Source organism: Dermacentor silvarum, unplaced genomic scaffold (assembly GCF_013339745.2).
Source record: "Dermacentor silvarum isolate Dsil-2018 unplaced genomic scaffold, BIME_Dsil_1.4 Seq816, whole genome shotgun sequence".
Taxonomy (NCBI): Eukaryota; Metazoa; Arthropoda; class Arachnida; order Ixodida; family Ixodidae; genus Dermacentor; species Dermacentor silvarum.
This window is the reverse complement of record NW_023606822.1, coordinates 19,136-37,732: the sequence shown is the minus strand read 5'-3', so window position 1 is coordinate 37,732 and position 18,597 is coordinate 19,136. Positions and strand designations below refer to the sequence as shown.

Sequence of the window (18,597 nt, the reverse complement as noted above, 5' to 3'; positions counted from 1 at the left end):
AAAACACTTCGATATGCGGTAATATGCAATCTGTAGTCGTCTGACGTTCTTGCACTGTTAGCAATTAAGGCACGCTTCGGTCACCATATCAACCGTGCTTTTAAGATTTATAATGCCTGGAACGGAATATTTTTCAGTTCGCTCTTCAGTCCAGTTGCCCTTTGTCGTTCAGTTTACCAAAGCATGGTTTGGTTTTCTGAATGCTTGAAGGCAATATAATGTCATCAATGGCTACCAACGTAGTCTCGAATCCAAATGTGGCAAAAAGAGCGTCGCTTAAAAAATTGTCCATAAGTCGCCGCGCCGTTTTGCTCAGTGTTTCGTTTCTTCCTTATCATTCTTTATCACTCCCCCTTCCCCACAGTTCCAGACCCAATAACTCGCAGCAACAAGTTAAAGCTTCACGCCGATCAAGTGATGTCGAACTCAGCCGAACTGGCCTGGATCCCTCCGTTTACATACCCGCGGAGCGGCGAAAAGCTGGCCGGTTATTTTCTGACTGCTTACTCCGGTGCTCATTCCGTCAAAATCAAGCTGGAACCAACCTTGAGCAGATACAACGTCACAAACCTGCAGGCGTGGACTCAGTACGTCATCATTCTGAGGCCATTTTACACAAGCGAGGCCCGTAAGAAATCTCCCCAACGCATTGGAAGGCTGAGGCAGTGCAAGTACTCACTAAAGAGCCTGGTTAGTATCTGTATGCTCAACAATATTCTGCTTTTTGTTATTATTGCGACAGCAATTATATGGACACTCCAAGCGCATTTCTGCCGTCGTCGTCGCCGTCGTATAAAGTCGTATAAAGTCCAACGGCAATAAAATGGTCGCCGCGCGCCGTGCGCTGTGTCTGCGAGTGAAAGCGTAGGATGGTGAGCCGGCAATCGCGGCTCAATGTAGAGCACGCCAGGGAGGAAGGCATGCCAGAAGCGCACGGTTTTCGTTCGCGCGCGAGGCACGGGGTCGAGGTGACTCGGGGGACAGAGGGCGTGGTGTGTTCTGCTCCGTCGGCTGCTACTCACAGTGGGCCGCGCGAGTGCCGTATCTTCAAAGCAATCTGCGATGGGGACAATGTGCATGCGCCGAGTGCCGGTAGCTTCGTATGCGTTGTGCCTCGACGTTCGCGTTGAAGCGAGACGACAGGCAGCGCGAAGGTCAATTTGCCCACTGCTGCTGGCGCGCTTTCTCACTCCCACGTTTTCACAGCGAGTTTCCAGGTTATCGAGAGAGATGTGTTGATGTTTACCTGTGCGCGTGATACCATGCTTGTCTATTTAGTTAGAAGCGAATGTTTACTACTTTATACGGCCCATTAAACTACTATATTTGCTTCGCGTATAGCTCTCTACAAATTTGCTATGGCAATCGATGCTTCGCATTTCGGGCGAAACTGCGACGTTTTTGATTAGTACTCACTCGGCGAATGTTAAAATCAATGAATCTGGAATTGCACCCCCAATGTAGAGAAATCTGCCGCGATAGTTAAGAGGCTATGATGTCCCGCTTTTGCGCACGAGATGGCGGGCTTGATCCCTGTGACGGTGGCCGGATTTGCGATGAGGGTCTGAATGCAAACACATGCGTGTACCATGCTTTGAATGCACATTGAACAATCTGAGGTGGTCATAATTATTCCGGAGCCATCTTGTGCTACGGCCTCTCTCAAAAACGAATGCGCAGTTCCCGGGTGTTACACCCGGCAATGTAATTTAGTACGTCGAGAAAGAGCGTGTGAAGCTCGTTACAGCACTGCCAATTTACACTGCCTTTACTATTTTCCCCTTTACATAGGTGGAAATTATTAACACATTTATTCTTACATAAACAAAAAGCACCGTTATGATAAAGCTTGGTGCACATTTGATAGCCAGAGATCCAGAATAAACGTATCTTACTCTCGTGACATTTCATAACCCAATGTAAACATGCAAAGCGGGACAGCAAAATTGGAAAAATGCTTTAAGTATCGGATATACGTATTATATGCTAATTTTGACGGGCAATGCCTCACCCTTGTAGGTAAATGTAGGCCGTGCATATCAAGGAAACTTTGCGTGTCTTTTGTGCCGGTTAGTATTTGAACCATCTATAAATTGTCTAGGTGAAGTTATCTTGTCAAAAGTGTACTTCTCTGTAAACTGTGTTGACAGCACCCTTTGAGGCTTGTATTGAACAAAGTATTACAAACAAATTACCTCTGTGGGCGTACTCATGACATTAACAGAATGAATAGCACAATGAGCCGATAATAGAAAGCGAAACGAAAAAAAACTTCATTATCCCTATAATCATAACACTCGTTGTTTTCGTAATGTTGCTACTTTCTCAAAGATTCAGTGGAGTTTCGGTTTCTCTGTGTGTTAAATTACGTTAATTTATTAGTCAGTAGAGTTATGAAATGTATCATCTGGGTATACTCGCCATTTACACTACAATAGTATTAAACTGCAAGTTCCTGCGCTTATTACATATAGTTATTTCTTTTTTATTCATGAATATTAACAGCGTTTGAAACAGCATAACCATTTTTTGCAATACCCCGAATTGTTCAACGAAGCATGCCAACTGCACATTTCTCTTGATCTGTGACTTCAGATTCAAGGATACATCGTTAGAAGCTATCAATTCAACAATCTGCGGCAGGTCATTCCACCAACATGAAGGATGTGACTCAAACAAAATTCTCACTTTCCGCTTTATATCATCATCATCAGCCTATATTTATGTCCACTGCAGGACGAAGGCCTCTCCCTGCGATCTCCAATTACCCCTGTCTTGCGCTAGCGTATTCCAACTTGCGCCTGCGAATTTCCTAACCTCATCATCCCACCTGACTTTCTGCCGTCCTCGACTGCGCTTCCCTTCTCTTGGTATCCATTCTGTAACCCTAATGGTCCACCGGTTATCCATCCTACGTATTACATGGCCTGCCCAGCTCCATTTCTTCCGCTTAATGTCAACTAGAATATCGTCTACCCCCGTTTGTTCTCTGATCCACACCGCTCTCTTCCTGTCTCTTAACGTTACTCCTAAGATTTTTTCGTTCCATTGCTCTTTGTGCGGTCCTTAACTTGTTCTCGAGCTTCTTTGTTAACCTCCAAGTTTCTGCCCCGTATGTTAGCACCGGTAGAATGCAATGATTGTACACTTTCCTTTTCAACGACAGTGGTAAGCTCCCAGTCAGGATTTGGCAATGCCTACCGTATGCACTCCAACCAATTTTATTCTTCTGTAATTTGGTCATGCATGATCAGGGTCCACAGTGAGTAATTGACCTAGATAAACATATTCCTTTACAGATTCTAGAGGCTGACGGGCGATCCTGAATTCTTGTTCCCTTGCCAGACTATTGAACATTATCTTTGTCTTCTGCATATTCATCTTCAACCCAATTCTTGCACTTTCTCGATGAAGGTCCTCAATCATTTGTTGTAATTCCTCTCCATTGTTGCTCAATAGGACAATGTCATCTGCAAACCGAAGGTTGCTGAGATATTCGCCATCGATCCTCACTCCTAATCCTTCCCAGTCTAAGAGCTTGAATACTTCTTCTAAGCATGCAGTGAATAGCATTGGAGAGATTGTGTCTCCTTGCCTGACCCCTTTCTTGATAGGTATCTTTCTACTTTTCTTGTGGAGAACCAAGGTAGCTGTGGAATCCTTGTAGATATTTGCCAAGATATTCACGTATGCCTCCTCCACTCCTTGATTACGCAATGCCTCTATGACTGCTGATATCTCTACTGAATCGAATGCCTTTTCATAATCTATGAAAGCCATATAGAGAGGTTGATTGTACTCCGCAGATTTCTCGATTACCTGATTGATGGCATGGATATGGTCCATCGTAGAATACCCCTTCCTGAAGCCAGCCTGTTCTCTTGGTTGACTGAAGTCAAGTGTTGTCCTGATTCTATTGGAAATTATCTTGGTGAATATTTTATACAATACTGAAAGCAAGCTAATGGGTCTGTAATTCTTCAATTCTTTAACGTCTCCCTTCTTATGGATAAGTATAATGTTGGCGTTCTTCCAGCTCTCTGGTACACTTGAAGTGGTGAGGCATTGCGTATAAAGGGCCGCAAGCTTTTCAAGCATGATATCTCCTCCATCTTTGATTAAATCTACTGTTATTCCATCTTCTCCAGGCGCTTTTTTTCCCCTGGTCATATCTTTCAAGGCCCTTCTAACTTCATCGCTAGTTATAGAAGGAGCTTCTGTATCCGGTTCATCACTATTTCGAATGGAAGAAGCTTGGCTGTTTTGGCTACTGTACAGGTCAGTATAGAATTCTTCTGCTGCTTTTACTATGTCATCGAAATTGCTGATGATATTACCATGCTTATCTTTCAGTGCATACATCTTGCCTTGTCCTATGCCTAGTTTTCTTCTTACTGATTTCATGCTGCGTCCATATTTTACGGCTTCCTCAATTTTCCCCACGTTATAATTTCGAATATCCCTTACTTTCTTCTTGTTGATCAGTTTTGACAGTTCAGCGAATTCTATCTGATCTCTTGAGTTGGACACTTTCATGTTTTGCCGTTTCTTTATTAGGTCCTTTCTTTCTTGGGAGAGCTTCCCTACAGGTTGCTTTGGTGCCTTACCTCCCACTTCAATTGCTGCTTCTGAGATCAGCCTAGTTACGGTTTCATTCATTAGCTCTATGTTATCTTTCATCTTCCTGTTCTAAAGCTGCATATTTGTTTGCGAGCATCAGCCTGAATTGGTCTGCTTTTACCCTGACTGCCTCTAGGTTGGCCTGTTTCCTCTTGACTAATTTCACTCTCTCTCTCTTCAAACTTGAGAGAAATCCTAGACCTCACTAACCTATGGTCACTGCACTTAACCTTACCTAACACTTCTACATCCTGCACTATGCTTGGATCGGCAGAGAGTATGAAATCTATTTCATTCCTTGTTTCTCCATTAGGGCTTTTCCAGGTCCACTTCCTGTTGCTGCGCTTCCTGAAGAAGGTATTCATTATTCGGAGCCTATTCCTTTCCGCGAATTCTACTAACATCTCTCCTCTTGCATTCCTAGAATCGATGCCGTAGTTGCCAATGGCTTGCTCACCAACCTGCTTTTTCCCCACTTTTGCATTGAAGTCGCCCATGACTAAAGTATACTGAGTTTGCACCTTTCTCATTGCTAGTTCAACATCTTCATAAAACTGTTCTATTTCTTCATCATCGTGACTAGAGGTTGGGGCATAGGCTTGCACTACCTTCATTTTGTACCTCCTATTCAGCTTCATTACGACGACTGCTACCCTTTCATTAATGCTGTAGAATTCATCAATGTTGCCCGCTACGTTGTTATGCACTAGAAATCCTACCCCGGATTCTTTCTTATCTGGAAGACCTCTGTAGCAGAGGACGTGGCCGTTAGTCAGTACTGTGTAAGCCTCACCAGTTCTTCTAACCTCACTAAGGCCAATAATATCCCAGGAAATGCCTGATAATTCTTCAAATAGTCCTGCTAAGCTAGCCTCACTCGAGAGGGTGCGCGTGTTGAACGTTGCCAGGTTCAGTTTCCATTGGCGGCCTGCCTTGACCCAGAGATTCTTAGCACCCTCTGCCGCGTAGCAGGTCTGACCGCCGCCTTGGTCAGGTGCTCCGCAGCACTGGGAACTGAGGGCCATGGGTTAATTGTCGGAGTCATGAGGGAGGTAGTGGCCGAATACTGCACCAGGGAGGCCAATTCCTGTTCTGGTGAGGGAGTGACTTTGATGAAGCTTAGTGGGCCTGCCTAGTTTGGTTGCACCTGAACTAGTATAGCCCCACTAGCTCTCGGCAATATGTACTTTTTTTTTTCTTTTGCCGGTGTCAGGCACCACTCCATGCCTGAAAATGTAGTGGAATGGAGCAGGATTCGAACTTACGACCTTCAGATTTGAAGTCGGGTGTTCTACCTCTACTCCACGCCACCACCGTCCCGCTTTATATATATGTGTGACATATTCCTTAAGCACGTGCTCTAAAGTTTATTCGGCATGCACATGTCTGAGTGTGTGTCGTTGGTCTTCCGTTATAATCAAAATTAATTCGCCGGCAATATTTTACAAAGGACGGCAGAGCTCGGTAAAACGCTGCGAGTTCTTCTAAACAAATATGCTCTTCGTGACGCACACGTCTGGGGCACTTTTTTGTGGAAGTAACAAGTAGCATTGGCATTCCAACCCCCTAACCATCCGCAGTGGTCACGCTCACAAATCAGAGTAAAATTATTCTGTGACGAGTTCAGTGAGTGTAATTCATAGAAGGGGAAATAGCCTCATTCTTTTTTCTGCTCTGAAGACACGATCGTCGCCCTCACCCTTAATTATCAACTTACTAAAATTTATCCACCCTCACTCACAGTCATCATCGATGCATAGCTTTCTCTTTGTCCTCCCACACCCTTACCCTGAGTGGGTAATTTACTACCAACCTCACTCGTCCTAACCTTCAGCTATCAAGAATGTATCGCCAGTTTCCTGCGTCTAATTAGCAGTTTACTTGCCTGTGAGTCAAAATTGACCACATACGTTGGCCGGCTGAACAATATAATAATTTAACATTTTTCCATGAAACCAGCTAGAGGACCAGCTGCGTTCATCTTGGGGCTGCTTAAGAGGTAGACAGCCGATTAGCAATTTGACAATGTTGCCGTTTAATACGAGTAGCGTATTCTTGTTTTAGTATAATTTTTTAAATATAGCTCTACTGCGTTTTGCTGATACTGGCATTAGCGGTGCGGAGAAGCGTGCAGCAGTGAAGAATCACAGAGCTTATACTGTAGCCAGATGGTTTACTTTACGATATTTTATCAGAGCGAGCTATTTTGCAACTTTATTTTTACAGTAATTGATAAATGCACCACAGAAATATGCATAAATTTAAAAGGTAGCATTTACGCACCTAGTGACTTCATGATACACTTGAATAATGACACGTGTTTATAGGCATTAGTGTGTATTTTTCAGAAGGCATAAAACACATGAAACAAGAGCACCACGTGTGGAAATAAGCGGCAAGCGGCGTCGGTGCTGAGATAGGGCCACCTTGTTGCAGTGTTATCGCAAGATCTTTTTCCCCAACCGTATGAATCAGTAGATATGGCCGTCCGCTGACAGTTTGCAGACTGCTGGTGGCGGAGCATTGCCAGGAGCGATGCCATTGATGCCGAAATATGGGTGAGAGAAATACCGCATGGTCGTCCTGATTGTATGACCACTCCTTCACGACCACATGCAACTTGCTTGCCGCTCACCATCGAGGTTTGAAACGCGACCTACTGATTTTTTTTCACTTCCTCGAAGTCGCCCTTCTTGGCCTAAAGTCCGCCCTCCCTCACCCTCGCTCTCAGACTTTCTGACTACGTTCCTCACCTCAGCCTCCACTCCCTCCGTGAGACTGAGGACACATGAGGCTGTGGACATCCTCGCTAGGGCGAGCCTTGAAGAAGGCGTCAATGTATGGTGTAGTTAAATCGGTAATAAGACAAAGTCTGGTTGCAACGAGGAAGCACGATGCCCTTTGAGTTCAAGGAAACAACGCATTGTACTCAGCCTCAAACAAAGCACAATAACGAACAGAAGAATATGTCAACAGTACATCACCTTGGTCAACTCAAAAAGTCAATTGTGGGCCACGTAATGTCCTGAAAAAGCTGGCACATGGATTGTGGAAAAGCGTAACAAACATTTATGGCCAGCTGCGTACATGGAATTCAGTTCATACAGTTCCGGGCCGGACTTGTGGCGTCGAAGGTACGAGGAGTGTCTCTTGGTCTCAAGCAATCACAACATTTATATAGAAGGCAGTGAAGATGAACTTGTGCTAAGTATGGAATAATCTTTCGCGGATGTAGCCACGAAACTCAGTCCCTGGAAACAAAGCTTTTTTCAGAGCCCTGTTCACCAGCCACGTCTTTCCAGCGGACGTGACTCGTATCACCCCGTCATTCCGGAGATTTCCTTTCTTATAAATGTTCTGTTTTTTTAGAGACCATATTTTCGTTAGTTTTTTGTTAGATCGTGATTGGCTTTGTAACTTTCGATAGTTGGCGGCTACGCTGGCTTGCTCCACATTTTGATGTTCCTTTCCTGCATTCATATGGGCTCTCGTGCCATGAGTATCAATCTCACACGACACGTTTCTCAACTTCGAACTGCGTCCCTAGATTGCGACGAGATTTCGTGTTTCCTGTTCTAATTTTTTTCACGAGATCTACGGCTTTCTATTGTTTATCTCCGATAGTACCTGAAACATGTCCTCTGCATTTTCCTCTCCTAATTAGAATATTCTTGCTGAAATTTATTGTGTTGTTGACTGTACACGTTGAACCATTACGAAATTGAGAACAGTGAACGCAGGCCGCATTCCCCGATGGTTCGGGGCGTGCGCTGCTTACGCGGGCAACTCGCTATCCCAGAAAGGCCCGGGTGCTGCTATAGGCTGTCTTCATCTGCCTGTGGCTGGCAGGAATAGGCGCCGCGAGAGCTATGACAACAAGAGGCTCGGGAGAAAGCTGTCGTTAGATAACAAGCAGGATAAAAATACACGCAAGGTGCACCCTACATGATCGCGCCACCGAGCTGCGGTGAGGGCGAGGCGCAAGTGCGTATATATGCAGTTGCTAAACTAAATTTTATAATGCACGTATGGTCCGGGACAGAGTGAGAGAAATATGCGGAGGAATAAAATGGCCCCCGAACTGACTTTGAGCAGTTGTTCCATGATCGACGCTATATGTGTCATTGAGGAGGACAGCATTGCCTAAAAAAAGTGCGGTACATTTTGAACTTTACAGCACAACTTCGTTATTTGTGGGGAGGGGTAGCAGAACATGCACAAATGTAGCTAAACATGAGACAAGTATTTAAATCAGAGAAATTCTCAGAATCTCCAATCTAGCGTCGAACTCGCTGGCTTCGTTTATTTAGTTTATAATTTTCGCCCTCACCACTCCTCAAACTCTCAATAGCTTCGTGTAAATACAGCGCTACTTACTCATTGATCGCCTCACTAGCTCGCAAAAAATGTTATACAATATTACTACAGCATGCTCGTGGCACAAAAACATTCTTCTTTTAAAGTGCATCAGGATAGGTGATGAAATTATTACAGGCTTCTACGGGTTTGTAGAAGTTGTACGTGGCCACGTGTCGACACGCGGTAACTTGTGTAGCCGCGCGCAGCAGTGCAGTGACAGTCTAAACTTGTCAGCCAGGTATAACAACCTTGACTCCCTTTGCTTATGCCGCAGTGGTGATGTCACAGGAATAAACAAGGCAAGAATAACTTCAGCAAGCCTAACCGACAAAGATAAAAAAAGAACACATTCAAGCGAGCGCAGTGCCAACGTGTCCCTCTCTTTGTCTGTAAGCCGCGCTGAATTTTAACATGAACCCACTTAGTCTACTATGAACCAGCTTAGTCTACCATAACCCTAAGCTAACATAAAACTATGGCCACCGGAGCTAGGTCATGAAATACCCGCCTCGTGTTGCCACCACGGCCACATAACGGAGCCAGCTTTTTTCCCCAGCTGGTTGCACCACAACAAAGCCCTTCCTAAGCCCTTCCACAACAGAGCCCTTCCTGCCTCGTGTTATATTTCGGCTGCGTGCGACATCCCGGACCTCATGCGCTTGGATCCATTGACCGTGCTCGTATATCATATCAGCATCATAACTTGTGCTTAGGGCTGGGGCTGTTGTGTTAGCTACAGAAACTCATTCTATTGCTAAGACTAGGGTATCACCATTGCACATCCTGATCTTCATTTTCTCATCTTTTCAAGCATTCCAGTACCACCTTAGCAATATCTTGGGAAGAATTGAACAACGCTGCTTAGGTAGCCTAAATAGCAGTGCACATTTTCGCATTGATTCTTGATGGAGGCGTACTGAAATTCTTTTGATACTCTTATAAACTATGGTGTTGTATTCATACAGAGTTTGTTAGCACAATTTTTATTATTCGTTTTGAGACTGCAAAGCGGGGTAATGACATTCACCTTACCTGATTTCTCTGCCATAGCAACTAATATATTTCACTTTTTTATTTATTTCAGAAGTGCCAATTTTCGAAGAAGACAGCTTTGAGTGCCCGGATACAAAGCAAACAATTTCCAGCACCTCTCTTTGTGATGGTATACCAAACTGTCTCACGCATACCATGAGGGACATCAATCCCCGAATCGAAGTGGCCGACGAAGACGTCACGATATGCGGTAATACGAAAGATTGTTTTTAGACTGCTGCCATAAATTTTCTCTGCACATATTCAAGTGCTTTTCTGCATCGGCCCTGGCCACATGGCACATACTAAATGGAGCGAGTACGGAAGTTTCACGTGGCACAGGATTTCACGCGCCGCGAACTTTAGACATCTAGTTTAGTGTTGTCGTACAGCAAGGATGAATATAACTTGTTCACCATCATCGCCGTCATCATCAGCCTAGTTACCACAGTCTTGAGTGAGTTGACTTTGCGTATTCTTGCAAATTTCCTCACGTCATGGTCCGCGTCATCATAAAGAGCATACAGTTGTTTTCACGTAAACAACTTCCGTGCGTCTGTGGTGACGTATATAATTCGTGCAACAAGACTATTACAGTCCATAAAAACTATATAGTCAGTTACAACTTAGGGCAGCAGAGGCCCCACCCGGATGACCGATGCGCGGCAGCTGATTTCCTCCGCGACTAAATACTCCCGATCAAGAAATCGTGCTCATAAAACGATTATTTTTCGGTATAAATCATACTTTATATCTTGATGTCTGGTTTCGTAGAGCCCTCGTGATGGAAATGCTACAGCATATGCCGGCGCCTCGAACAGCGTTGCGCGTCGTCTGTTACGATGCAAGATTGACGGCCGCGGGCCCTCGAGAAAGCGCCCACGAAATGCGGAGAAGATAAGATGCAGCACGAAGTTTGTCAGCTTCGTGTTTTGCAAATTGACGTCATGAGTGCACGATTTCTTTTGCTGCAGCAAGATTCCGACAGCCAAGAAAATAACGAGCAAATTCTCGAGCAGTATGGATCTCCCACCACTAAAGCGGTGTACTGTGCGTCGCCTGCTTGCCGAGATTGGCTTCAAGCACGAGAAGAGTCGCAACTCGCCGCTTATTGACCGGGATGACATCTCCGAAGGGTGGAATCGCTGCCTTCGTGACGTGGAGTGCTACCGGGTGGTAGGCCGAAAGGTTGTCTTCCTGGACGAGACATCGGTGATGACGGGACTCACTCGGTCTATAGTGTGGACAGACACCGTAGTGCAGAAGTGCGGACGCCCGTACGCTCGAGCAAATAGCCTGTCGATTGATCTGAAACAACTATTCCGGCAAAGGTGAGCACCTCATAATGACGCTCATCGGCAGCGAGAATGGCTTCCTCCACGGCTGCTTGAATGTATTACGAGGCTAAAAATACGGGTGACTACCACCAAGATATGGATAGTCATCGCTTCGAGGGGTGGTTCAATGACATTCTGCTAAGTTTCCAGCTGGTAGCTTTATTATTATGGACAATGCACCTTATTATTCACGGCAAGAAGAGAAGTTGCCGACGACGGCCTGGAAGAAGGAAAAAAAAACATGGGTGGGTCAAAAGCAAGAACATCACTTATAGTTAAAGGATGGTGAAGATGCAGCTGCTTGAGTTGGTGGCATCTGTTGTGTCACGCTTTTTGGGCTACATCGTAGACAACGCAGCTGAAAGGGCCGGTTGCAGTGCACTCAGGCTCACTCTGTGCCACTGCGAATTTAATCCCATTCAGATCGTGTGGGGAAAGCTCAAAATCGCGTCGCTGAGGACAACAGAGACTTCAAGCTGTCCGTGGTCGGAGACATCTTGTTGGGGAAAATCAAGCACGTAACGGCAGAAGACTGGAGGAAGAACATTCCTCACGTGATGGACCTGGAGGCAGAGTTCAGACTTGACACGTCCGAAAGTGACCACATGCAACCCATCGTCACCCAAGTAGGTGAAGATGACACTAAAGAAAGCGACTTCGACTATGAGCCGCCCGGCATAGCTAGAGCCACTCGACGAAGCAAAGCGGCTTCTTATTAATGAAAAAACAGCCCTTATTTTGGCTACCAAAATTTGGCTCGTGGGGACGCTCCCCGAGCATCCACCCCATGAGCTCTCAAATAAATAGGCAGCGCATTTGATGACATATTTCTTTTAACAAAACTCAATTCTGAAAGGCAGCGTCCTGTACACATCGTGCGCAATTTAAGTGCTGGCTTGGAAACAGGCTTAAATGCTGTCAAATTCAGGACAAAAACAATTATTAACCTTGAGTAACATTGCCGGGCCCCAAATTTTCATTCGTGTGGCCACCATCGAGCTTGACGGCTCCTATGGTGAAGTAACAGCAGCCGAGGCGAAATTGACCGTCAATGTTGGCAGCCTCCATGTTAAAACGAAAACACAACATGCCGAAACGAAAACAAAAGCAGTCATGTTGGAGCCATCGATAAGCTTTACATACCCTTAAAAGCCGAGAAATGCAGCCAAGGGACAACAAAATCACACCGTTGCCTCAATTTACTCCACAGCACAGTCATTATTAATTTTATTAGGCCACTTCAAATAACAATAGCAATGTAATCACAGTGGCATGCCCCTGTTGCCTGCTTTGAGGTAGTCGTTCTGCCCCTACCGCTCTTTACAACTTGCTGATATGTATAATTCCAATGTGAGAAGGCGCAAAATGCTCATCCGGGCGGCCACCGCAGAGCTTGACGGGCCCCCGTGGTGAAATAGCAGAAGTCGGGGCAGTTCAATTCAATTCTTTATGTCAGACAACAAAGTTTGATAGGCACCGATAGCGATCTCGACTTCAATGCGCTGTCATGTCGTAAGCCATTGTTTAATTTCGTTAGACGACTAGGGCAAGTAATGCGAATGCAAGCACAATTATTAACCCTGAATAACTTTGCGAGGCCCAAATTCCGGGGGAGTTTACATTGGGCAGTCTGGGAGGTGCCTGAATGATAGGTTAAGAGAACACAAACAAAAATTGAACCGATACCGAGATGGTCATGTTTCTGTGCATTGCAGTGATTGTGGGTGCAAACTCTTGTTAAATAAGTGTTCTGTTTTGTATAGAAATGTACATAAAGTTACGCGAGAGGTTGTTGAAGCCAGTCTGATAGCGAGGGCCGGTGATAGCTGCATCAGCTCCCGTTCAGTTGCTCTGTGACTACAAATGACTTTGCGTTCCTGGATGAGGCCGCTTTTCATGTGCGATGATTGGGCCTTTCTGTATGCCGGCCTACAAATACGGTTGTTTCTCGAAATAAACACTCAGTTGAAAGTTGCCGCTCGTCCTGTTCCCTCGTTCTTGTCTATGTCTTCTAGCGCTGACCACCTCTGATGTCAAAATTTATCAGAATCTTGCAGAAATAATAATGCAAGACAAGTAGTCAGACAGAAAATCACAATGTAATTTTATGTAAACTATCTAGAAGGGCAGCAACCTCGTTAAGCTACTACGGTAGTAGCTTTCTGTTCTTGTGCATGCATTTTTTGTCGTTTCTTGTATCAAAAATGCTGAGTAATGTTGAAAGTGTTTTATTGAGGCATTTCGTTCATTGAACAAGCCGTAGGCAAACTGACGGCCAGATTCAAAAAGTGAAATTTGCCCCAATAAAAATGCCTCTGTAATGACGAAATCGTCATACAGTGAATAAAACCCCGCTGCACAATGTTATCCGTGTCAAAAATATGCATCACCACCAAGTGTCATGGGCAACGAAACCCTCTGTTTACAAAGAAGGAAGCGCGAAAAAAGCAACCACATAGCAAGGTGCTGTTTCACAATGTGGCACCCTTTCATGTGTATTTCTGGCGAGCTGCATCATGCACTGATGCATAAACACATGAACAGGGCGAAGTTACTGTGCAACCAACGTGATGCTTTTCCATGATGTATCTGTAAACTTTTCTGCTGTCATAGCTGATAGAACTTTCTTTTGTGCTTGTTGGTTAATCGCAGTTCAGCAACAACACAAGACGCAAGAACAGAACAGTAAGAGAAAACACAGCGAGAACGCAGATGGAGAAGATAAGGTAGACGAGAGAGAAAAGCTTTAATGAGATCGAAGAGTCCAGCCCTGCGATTCATAGGACTTGTTGCTTTAATTGGAATGACTTAATGAAATTGGAAAAAAAATAACGTAGCTGAAATAAATTTTACAAAGAAATGCAAATATGAAATAAAAGGACAGAAATAAAAATAAACACAAACACGCACGGAAGCACCCACATGTTCACACACATACACACGCGAGCGCGAAAACTAAGAAAATTTCAAATATACAAAAATGGGGAAAATTAAACATATAGACAAACACGAACAAAACACGCATACACATTTACACACAGGCGCGGGTTGAGATGTTAGGAGCGAGTTCACAAGCTGCTGTGCCAGTCTTGTCGAACGTTTTTTATTTCTTTTTTTTTGCACCGTTACCTTAACACTGTCATAGGATTTTTGAGTAGCAACATATCCCGAGAATTTAAAAGAAGCGCTGAGCTGTGTTGTGGGAAAGGCTTTTAAGCACTGGCAGCACACCTATACGTGGTTGTGTCACAGCAGGCATTCTACAGCTGGCACATGCAGTGAGCAAAGAGCACAAAGCCACACAGCGGCGCGAATTTATGCCAAGCTCCTTTCTAAAGGCACCACTTTAACGGTCATAATTTCACACAACTTCTTACTGCGGCTGAAATTAAGGAAACAAACACTGCGACCAAAAATCTGACCGCTACTAATTCAATAACATTCGCTCAAGCAGCGCATGTTAGACACTGATTGTTAGCCTTGCTCGACAGCAATCAATCGACGGTGCTACACAACACTCGAACGACGCTGCCAGACGCTCGCTTATCTTACAACACTGCTTCCAATGATCGTTTTTGCGCGCCGAGCTGGCAGCAACGAATCGTTGCATTACAGGTTGCTTTCGCCAATATTTTTTGTTGCGGCACTCGTAGGTTTGTTTCATCGGCGTAAGCTTTTCTCACTTCTCCTGAGAATGGTTTTGCTCCATCACTTCACCACGTCCGACAAAAAACACAGCGACACAGTACATGAACACACCCACCGCTCACAGTTGGTACCAGACTTTAGTAAACATTTCTCGTCATAACTTCACTTTGGAGCAAAACAAAACATCATGAAACAAACACGTAGGATGTTTGTTTGCAGCGGTGCGTCGCCACGGGATTCTATTTTCAGACCAAGCGTAGCGCAGCGTCACCAATGCTCGCTGCAATCTTTCTTGACCGGATCATGGCTGAGACCAAATGCACGCGGCACAAATGGTGCATCACACGCTCGCAATAATATTTCTGGCCTGATAGGCTACCCCAAGCAGTTTGGGAATTCACGCACACAGGTGACGCGACTGGACTAGTTCGAAGCGCGGACGGACAGGTTTCCCCGTAGGCGGGGTCACCAGCTGTCCGGCTCAGCACGTCAGTCTACTGTGCGCGCCCATCTGTGGAGGCTCGTGTGCATCCATCTTTGAGGGGCAAATGCCACTGCCTTTCAAAGTTGTACTCACTATAGGCAGGAAAACCACTTGACCAAGATGTAGAGCGGCCCATAAATATGTGGCCATTACTTACCAGGAAAAACAGAACATAAAATAAAAAGATTATAAATTTTAATTTCGCCATAATACATAGGGGCTCTTGTAATAGCCGCACTCGAAGTTTTAAACGATATATAAAAGTCAAAATAATATTATCTATCCCACTGATAAATTAGGGGTATATGTTTGGGGGCTCAAAGTGTGATGTGCGGTCTGGGAAAGCAAAAAAGAAAAATAGCTGCTCACATTTGAGCGATGCCACCAGCTCTGTACTGCATTGTTTTTTTACAGCAATGGATTACCACAGCGGCCACAATTACCTCTTCAAGAACTTTTTTGCGATGGCCACTACGTCATCATCAACCGCTACCGTATTCCGTGCTACGGCTTCCTAAATGCGGGCAAAGACGTCAGCGCTGTCACAGTCTGTTGGGAGCGCAGTGAACCTGCTATACTGTACAATGGGAACGTTGCTCGACAGTTCACGAGAGAGTTTTAGAAATGCGGACCCAAAGGAGGACGAGCAGAGTTTTATATGTTGATGTTAGAGGCGCATACGGGTTAGCGAAGCAAAGAAGAAACAGACCGAAAGAGAGCTAACTCACGGCTAGTTTTATTTCGCGAAAGCGTGCGTAACTTTATGGGCAGACCCACACAGTGCAGCAAAAAAAATCAATATTAATGTACGGGACTCAAGACGGTATCGCAGAGCCACGATCAAGCTACTTAAATTCGCTCTTGTACACGCGCGACAATACTGCATGCTTTCGTCTATACCATGTAATGTGGCGTATTAGGGTAGAAGCTTGGGCGAGTTGGTCGTAGTTAATAACGCCGGTATTGCATAGCGTGCGAAATGTAGGGAAAAAAAGGACTCTTTACTCATCTCTATCCTTTTCTTTCTACTTTTCGTAAGCTACGCAATACCGCCGTTGTGTACCAAGAAGTCCTGAAATTGTTTCAATACGTACTAAACACAACGATAAAGGAGTTATTCCCTTGTGTTTCTTTATGACGGGTTATTTTCTATAAGGAGCGCTGAAAAAAAAAGCGGGCAAGTTTGCACTCGGTCGTGCAAAGCTTAGGCACAGCGAAACTGTCGATCTTGAAGTCTTACTGGCTGCTACTGCTAGGTATTAACTTCGTTGCTGATAGGTCGTAACTTGGTTTAACTCAACTACGCATTTAGGAAGGTATTCTCGAGCGATCACCTTCGGAGGTACCTTCCCTCTCGCTACATTTCGCGTGACTAGTGCTGGACGCGTCGGCGCCTATAAGCGACAGCGTTCCTGGCATGCCACTAACGCAGGCAGGCTAACCAAGGTTAGCATAATGCAAAGAACGCTGTTGCTTGGCGACGCCGAATGCGTTGGCGACATTTCGCGTGATTAGCCCTGGACGCGTCGGCGCCTACCAGCGACAGCGTTTCTGGCATGCCATAAACGCAAGCAGGCTAACCAAGGTTGGTACAGTGCCAAGAACGTTGTTGCTTGCCGACGCCGAACGTGTTCAAGGCTAGCCGCTCGATATCAATCGGCCACCTTCGCTGTGATTGAGCTTTGCGCGGCCTAGTGCAAGCTTTCGCCTTTTTTTTTTCTCCTGGCTAAGCGCGCCGCGGAGGGAAGAGAGCCGGGGGTCGGGAAGGGAGGGAGCTGGCGAGGAAGAAACCGCGTTCTCATGAGCCGCGCCGCCCTCCTGGTTGCATCGCTACGGCACGGCAGTTTCTTCATGCGAACCACAAATTATGGCTGGCTTAAACATTTTCGCTGTTAAAAAAAAGATGCATACACGGTAACCATGCCAAGAAACACCTGTGTTCGTTATTTGTTTTAGATTTTAGTACCACAACGTATGTCCGCGAACCCTTAGTTGATAAAATGCCATGTTTCATAAATTGATGTTTCATACGATGCTCTTTCTCCAGTTCCAGATCTGCTTACCCGCGTGCACGAGTTAAAGCTTCGGAGTGGTTTTGTAACATCCAGCTCCGCAGACCTCATATGGCACCCTCCTGAACCTAATTCTTCCAGCGGGGACGCACTGGCCGGCTATCTTCTCACCACGGAATCGAGAGTACATTTCTCCAAAACTACACTACAGCCAACCATGCGCATTTTCAACGTCACTGAACTCAAACCCTGGATGGAATACAACATCGTTCTCAGGCCTTTTTACGAAAGCGGCGCCCGCACTGAACCTTCACGCCGCTTCGGAAAGGCGGAAATGGTGAAGGTACTCACGATGGCCACAGGTTAGTATACACTGCGGGCAGTGCACGTAATTGCTGAGTTTATTGCGTCACTGGTTTCGTAAGTGCGAGAATCGAGTTTTATTTTACGAAGTGTCTGAAGATACATCATACGTTCGCGAAAACATTTATGAAAGGTACGTTTAACGGCTTCCCTAACAATTTGTTTTCAGGTACGACCAACGTTTTTTGAGCTTAACAGCGAGCCCATAAAGAGAAAGATCTTCCGCAAAGCCGCATCATGCGACGCTTCCCACTGACAACAGAGTATAGTGGTTAGAACACGTACAGGGCTGTTTATTGTACACGCATACCCTGCCATCATCATTTCTGCTGGGTAGGATTCTGTGCAAAATAGGGGGAGAATCCAAGTGCAGTAGCTCACTTCAATGGAAATAAGTGTCAGTACGACTGATGGCTTTGCATTGCTAACGTTTAAAAGGGGTTCTAGGCATTTATCACGCTTAATAGGAAAAGGTAATGTAGAATCTTGTAAAACATGCAACAATTGGCCTTCGGAAACGCCGAAATTAACACAAATTATGTGGCAGGAATCTCCATAGTTTGCAGTCAGTGGTCAATATTACAAGTAGAAAAGCTCCTGTGCGTCGCTACTTACTGGTATCTTGCCCTAGTCAGTAGCGAAAAAGATTTTCGCGACATCAGGCCAACAGCTGCAAAGAAAAAAATGCTATAGGGGCACCTAAGCAATTCTTATGATGTGTAAAAGCGAGAGCACTACTTGT

The 18,597-nt window shown here is 45.2% G+C and overlaps 1 protein-coding gene across 1 annotated transcript in view; it reads left to right on the top strand.

Moving 5' to 3' along the window:
* Positions 1–656: 656 nt before the first annotated feature.
* LOC119435663 (uncharacterized) overlaps positions 657–18,597 on the top strand; it is a 34,234-nt gene continuing 16,293 nt past the window's right edge. The window contains exons 1-3 of the mRNA XM_037702405.2: positions 657–690; positions 10,064–10,222; positions 17,528–17,854. Coding sequence (XP_037558333.2) covers positions 10,168–10,222; positions 17,528–17,854 — 382 coding nt within the window. The 5' untranslated portion in view covers positions 657–690; positions 10,064–10,167. The remainder of the gene's footprint in view (positions 691–10,063; positions 10,223–17,527; positions 17,855–18,597) is intronic.